This window comes from Vipera berus, assembly GCF_964194415.1.
Source record: "Vipera berus genome assembly, chromosome: Z".
In the NCBI taxonomy this organism is placed as follows: Eukaryota; Metazoa; Chordata; class Lepidosauria; order Squamata; family Viperidae; genus Vipera; species Vipera berus.
Genome location: NC_138205.1, coordinates 7,083,904 through 7,090,743, shown reverse-complemented (window position 1 = coordinate 7,090,743; position 6,840 = coordinate 7,083,904). Strand labels below are relative to the sequence as shown.

At 50.7% G+C, this 6,840-nt stretch overlaps 1 protein-coding gene across 1 annotated transcript; it reads left to right on the top strand.

The window, feature by feature from the left end:
- Positions 1-5,240: 5,240 nt before the first annotated feature.
- LOC308678558 (vomeronasal type-2 receptor 26-like) lies at positions 5,241-6,200 on the top strand (the record flags this gene model as incomplete). The annotated part of the gene is made up of 1 exon (XM_081345785.1): positions 5,241-6,200. The coding sequence occupies one exon, from the start codon at positions 5,241-5,243 to the stop codon at positions 6,198-6,200; it is 960 nt and encodes a 319-aa protein (XP_081201911.1).
- Between the last annotated feature and the right edge of the window lie 640 nt (positions 6,201-6,840).

The following is a 6,840-nucleotide window of genomic DNA, read 5'->3' as shown; positions in this document are numbered from 1 at the left end:
ACTGAAAAATCTATTAGGTCATTGATTGTCTAAAAAATTGTGTGTTAAAACAACTAGAATATATGTAAACTAAAAACTATGGATATATGTAAGAAAGTTATTTTCTTTGTGAGTGATAAGATAAAACCTGTCTTTAAATTTACAAATAGAAAACATATATGTAGGGAAAAAGAAAGGAAATGTTTATGGTAGCAATCTGAAATCTGTACTAATGATATCTGTATATATTACAACTACTCAGCCACCACATTGGTTTTCAAATATGTGAATGTAATATTAGAAAATCAATAAAATTTGTAAAAATAAAGGAAGGAAGGAAGGAAAGAAGGAAGGAAGGAAGGAAGGAAGGAAGGAAGGAAGGAAGGAAGGAATTCAGAATTGATATCTTTTGATTAAACTATGGAATCCAAAAATCTCCAATGTGCACCAATTAAATAGGGACACTCTTGAAATATAATAATGAAAACGAGAATTTCTAAAATTTACGGAAGTCAATATTTACTTCTTAAGAAGAGTGGAAAAACTAATGAGACATTTCTCTTAATAATAAGAATCTTGCAGACATAATGTGGAATATGATTAAATCACTCCATACTTTTTGTCTTAATGTTTCCAACCCTCTCAGTCACTTTGTTTGTTTGTTTGTTTGTGTGTTTAGATATTACTTATCCATCCATCCATCCTTCCATCCATCCATCCATTTGTCCACAGTTTTGCTTCTTTTAGAAATATTTATTCATATTTTCTCTACATTGTGTTGTTCTCTTGGATATTTCAACGCCCGTCCGACGAGTCACCAAACAAATGAAACCGGAACGGGAGTTGGTTCTTCTAAGCCACGTTTATTAGCTCCATAAACAAACGCTCGAAGACTGATGAAGTCAGCGTTGGTTCTACAGAATCATCAACGCTGTTAAATAGCCAGCCAAGCCACCGCCCTTCACCACACCCCTAATCAGTCCACCCCACCCACACCCTTCTTAATTAACGCCCCCCATGACCCCACCCTTTGGCACCCGCCCTACCACCATTGCAGCCGGTAAGCCACCCCCCAGCGCATACCACCCCCCCTCTCCCCAGATTCTCGCGCGCTGCCACCTTCTCCCTCAGTCTCCCATTCCACCGCAAGCCTCGCCCTGAGCCCTTCCCCATCCCGTGGGGGTTCTCCACCACCCCCAGAGTCACCCTGGCACCCAGCCACAATATGTCCCCAGTTCCTACAGGCCGGTAGATCGCTCCCCGGCCGAGCACAGCAGCTGCACGTCTCCCCGGCTCGTCGGCTACTTCCGGGAGCTGCCGAGCCGATTCGCGCCTCCCCAGCTGACGAGCGGGCCGCTGCCGTCCTCCCAGCTAACAGGCGGTCTTCTCCGGAGCACTGCGGCTCGCCAAAAACAAGAGAGGATTGGCAGGGGTCGCTGGGAACAGGTAAGGTGCTCTGCGGTCTCGTCGGGTGCCGGGCAGACGGGCGCTGGGGCGGAGCAATAGCCGAGCACCGTCCTGGCCTTCCAGGAATCTGCGGACGCCGGCAATCAGCGTTGGGGCCTGGCGGAGCGCTCCGTGGGCGGCGACGGTGAATTCCGGGGCCTGGCGGGGCGTTCCGTGGGCGTCGGTGGCTGGCGGGGCCTGGCGGGGCGTTCCGAGGGTGCCAGCGGTTTTCGGGGCGCGGCTGGGCGTTCCGCGGGTGCTGGCAGTCCGGTGAGTCGCCCCACGGCCCGTCTGAATGTCGGGCGTGCCAGGCCCGACATGCCGCCCCCCCTACCAAGGGTCCTCCTGCGGACGTAGAGAACATGGTTATAGAATCAGTGACCCTGCCCACACCTCCATGTCCCCCACCCCCCGGCCTGCTAGGATGGGCCCGATGGAAAGCTCGGACCAACCGTGGAGCATGGACGTTTTCCCGTGACACCCACGTTGCCTCCTCCACCGGGTACCCCTTCCACCGAAGGAGATACTGTATAACGCCCCTCCGCACCCTGGAGTCCAACACCTCTTGCACCTCATATTGGTCAGCGTGAACCGGTCCTGGACCCCCCTCCCCTGCCGCGGTAGCAGCCGCTGGAGCGGGTTTCAGCAGGCTGCTATGGAACACCGGGTGGACCTTACCCAAGAATTTAGGCAACCGCAGTCGCACCGTCACCGGGTTCACCACCTGCACCACCCGGAACGGCCCGAGGTATTTGGGTCCCAGCTTGCGGCACGGGACCTGTAATCGTAAGTACTTGGTGGACAAGTACACTAGGTCCCCGACCCGCGGCGTAACAAAGGGTTTCCGCTTCTTGTCTGCCTGTGTTTTGGCCGCCACGGCAGACCGGTCCAATGCTTCCTTCGCCGCCCCCCAAACGGCCGTGATCTGACGCATCCAGTCCTGCGGTGCACACGAAGACCCCTCCTCCTGGAGGCATTCCGCAAAGGGTACAAATTCATGACCTGTGACCACCCGATATGGAGAGAAGCCAGTGCTACTATGGACGGCGTTATTGTACGCCACTTCGGCGAGCGCTAACAGGTCCACCCAATCCGTCTGCCGAAAAGAGACGTAGGTTCGCAGATACCGTTCAACGGCAGCGTTGGCTCGTTCTGCGGCCCCGTTGGTGCTGGGGTGATAGGCCGTACTCAGTCCCTGTGACGAGCCGATATGACGCAAGAAGTCTCTCCAAAATCGGGCCCATCCTAGCAGGCCGGGGGGTGGGGGACATGGAGGTGTGGGCAGGGTCACTGATTCTATAACCATGTTCTCTACGTCCGCAGGAGGACCCTTGGTAGGGGGGGCGGCATGTCGGGCCTGGCACGCCCGACATTCAGACGGGCCGTGGGGCGACTCACCGGACTGCCAGCACCCGCGGAACGCCCAGCCGCGCCCCGAAAACCGCTGGCACCCTCGGAACGCCCCGCCAGGCCCCGCCAGCCACCGACGCCCACGGAACGCCCCGCCAGGCCCCGGAATTCACCGTCGCCGCCCACGGAGCGCTCCGCCAGGCCCCAACGCTGATTGCCGGCGTCCGCAGATTCCTGGAAGGCCAGGACGGTGCTCGGCTATTGCTCCGCCCCAGCGCCCGTCTGCCCGGCACCCGACGAGACCGCAGAGCACCTTACCTGTTCCCAGCGACCCCTGCCAATCCTCTCTTGTTTTTGGCGAGCCGCAGTGCTCCGGAGAAGACCGCCTGTTAGCTGGGAGGACGGCAGCGGCCCGCTCGTCAGCTGGGGAGGCGCGAATCGGCTCGGCAGCTCCCGGAAGTAGCCGACGAGCCGGGGAGACGTGCAGCTGCTGTGCTCGGCCGGGGAGCGATCTACCGGCCTGTAGGAACTGGGGACATATTGTGGCTGGGTGCCAGGGTGACTCTGGGGGTGGTGGAGAACCCCCACGGGATGGGGAAGGGCTCAGGGCGAGGCTTGCGGTGGAATGGGAGACTGAGGGAGAAGGTGGCAGCGCGCGAGAATCTGGGGAGAGGGGGGGTGGTATGCGCTGGGGGGTGGCTTACCGGCTGCAATGGTGGTAGGGCGGGTGCCAAAGGGTGGGGTCATGGGGGGCGTTAATTAAGAAGGGTGTGGGTGGGGTGGACTGATTAGGGGTGTGGTGAAGGGCGGTGGCTTGGCTGGCTATTTAACAGCGTTGATGATTCTGTAGAACCAACGCTGACTTCATCAGTCTTCGAGCGTTTGTTTATGGAGCTAATAAACGTGGCTTAGAAGAACCAACTCCCGTTCCGGTTTCATTTGTTTGGTGACTCGTCGGACGGGCGTTGGTTCTTCTAAGCCACGTTTATTAGCTCCATAAACAAACGCTCGAAGACTGATGAAGTCAGCGTTGGTTCTACAGAATCATCAACGCTGTTAAATAGCCAGCCAAGCCACCGCCCTTCACCACACCCCTAATCAGTCCACCCCACCCACACCCTTCTTAATTAACGCCCCCCATGACCCCACCCTTTGGCACCCGCCCTACCACCATTGCAGCCGGTAAGCCACCCCCCAGCGCATACCACCCCCCCTCTCCCCAGATTCTCGCGCGCTGCCACCTTCTCCCTCAGTCTCCCATTCCACCGCAAGCCTCGCCCTGAGCCCTTCCCCATCCCGTGGGGGTTCTCCACCACCCCCAGAGTCACCCTGGCACCCAGCCACAATATGTCCCCAGTTCCTACAGGCCGGTAGATCGCTCCCCGGCCGAGCACAGCAGCTGCACGTCTCCCCGGCTCGTCGGCTACTTCCGGGAGCTGCCGAGCCGATTCGCGCCTCCCCAGCTGACGAGCGGGCCGCTGCCGTCCTCCCAGCTAACAGGCGGTCTTCTCCGGAGCACTGCGGCTCGCCAAAAACAAGAGAGGATTGGCAGGGGTCGCTGGGAACAGGTAAGGTGCTCTGCGGTCTCGTCGGGTGCCGGGCAGACGGGCGCTGGGGCGGAGCAATAGCCGAGCACCGTCCTGGCCTTCCAGGAATCTGCGGACGCCGGCAATCAGCGTTGGGGCCTGGCGGAGCGCTCCGTGGGCGGCGACGGTGAATTCCGGGGCCTGGCGGGGCGTTCCGTGGGCGTCGGTGGCTGGCGGGGCCTGGCGGGGCGTTCCGAGGGTGCCAGCGGTTTTCGGGGCGCGGCTGGGCGTTCCGCGGGTGCTGGCAGTCCGGTGAGTCGCCCCACGGCCCGTCTGAATGTCGGGCGTGCCAGGCCCGACAGGATATGTAATATCTAAGTATTTTATATGTAATGCAGGCTGATTCCAATATTTTCTTTATGGGGGTAAACACAAGAAATGAAATATTAAAAGAGACATAGAAAGAAAACAAAAATAGTGATATTAAATTAAAAAGCGATATATACTTCTCTTACAGAAACAGAAAATCCCTTTTACTCTATAGTTTTTCCTTCAAATATGTAATTACGCATATGTTTTACAATTTTCTCCTTGAAAATTTTCTTTCCTCTTTCACTTTGAATTTGGTGAAACTATTATACTTATATACCATAGTTTGAATATTGTTCAATATTCAATAAGTCAATATGATTTCAAATATGAAAATATATCACTTCAGCTATTCATGAATCTTTATTGGAGAACTCCTTTATCATAAGAAAGCAAATCAAGATAAAATGGATTTTCATGGAGTTTGTGAAATTTTCTTGTGTATAATCAAAGCAATATTTGACTTAATACCACAACACACAAAATATACAGAGAGAGATGTTGAAATGCATTTTTATATTGTAGATTCTATTATTTATACCAAAGACATAAACATCAGAGGGAATAAATATGGAATTTAATAATAATCTTTCTTACAAAACTGCCTTGTCATTTTTTTTCCTTTTAGACACTGTTGTTTGCTTTCAATGTCCGGATGATCAATATGCAAACCATAAGAAAGATGGATGCATCATGAAAACAATTAGCTTCTTATCTTATGAAGAACCTTTAGGACTCAGTTTAGCCACTGTTGCTACGTTATTTTGCCTCATTACAACATGGGTGTTGGGAATATTTATTAAGCACAAAGACAGTCCTATCATCAAAGCCAACAACCGAGATCTCACCTACACTCTCCTCATCTCCCTTCTCCTTTGCTTCTTCTGCTCTTTGCTTTTTATTGGACAACCTGGGAGAGTCACCTGTCTCCTCAGACAGTCTGCATTTGGTCTCACCTTCTCATTGTCCATCTCTTGTGTGTTGGCCAAAACCATCCTTGTTTCTCTTGCCTTCAAGGCCACCAAGCCAGGATCTCGGATAAGGACATGGGTGGGGAAAAGATTGGCTGTTTCTATTGTCCTGCTCTGCTCTCTACTGCAAGCAAGCATCTGTGTCGTTTGGTTATCCACCTCTCCCCCATTCCCAGAATTAGACATGCACTCAACAACTGAAGAAATGGTTCTACAATGCAATGAAGGCTCAGTCTTTATGTTTTATTGTGTTCTGAGCTATATGGCTCTCCTTTCGCTTGCCAGCTTCATTGTGGCATTCCAGGCTCGTAAACTGCCTGACAGCTTTAATGAAGCCAAGTTCATCACCTTCAGCATGTTGGCTTTCTGCAGTGTCTGGGTCTCCTTTGTTCCAACCTACCTGAGCACCAGAGGAAAAGCCATGGTGGCTGTGGAGATATTCTCCATTTTGTCCTCTGGTGCTGGGCTTCTTGGATGCATCTTTTTCCCCAAATGTTACATTATTGTTTTTAGACCTGATTTAAACAACAAGGATCAACTGATAAGAAGACATGTTTAAAAACCTTTTTGATAATGTTTTTAAGTTGAGAAATGTCAAATACAGTCTTTTAAATATATTCTTATAGGTGTAAAAAGATTGTTTAGCATTTTTATTTACTTGTAGTTTAGAAACCTGAATTTATGAAAAATTCTTTCAAATTATGTTTTCCCCCCACAACTTACAAAGAGGTCTCACAGAACGTAGTGGTTTTAGGTAAACCAGAGAAAACCTTTTTTTGTATTAACAATTATCTTTTTTAAAAGGGAAAATTCAAATGTGTTATTTCTAGTTTCAGTAGATCAGTAAACACATTTCTCTTATAATGAAGAAAGTGGATAAGAATACAATTTTTGCTCTAAGTTTGTTCTTTTGGTTTATTAGGTTATTAGTTATTATAGGAAAACACATTTTAATAACATTAATATATCTATCATTGTAAATAATTATTCCAAGGATTTTACCTCATGTAACTTGACAATTTTCTTTTTGAGTCAGGAGAAGATATGAAATTAAGTCATATATGTGGATCTATCTATGAGGACCCAGATTGTTGGGGGCAATTAAGCTGACTTTGTAATAATGCCGCTTGGGGTGTGTGTGAAAGCCCTAATAAGCAGGCATATACATAGAATGAAGGCTACTGCTAAGCTTGTAAGCC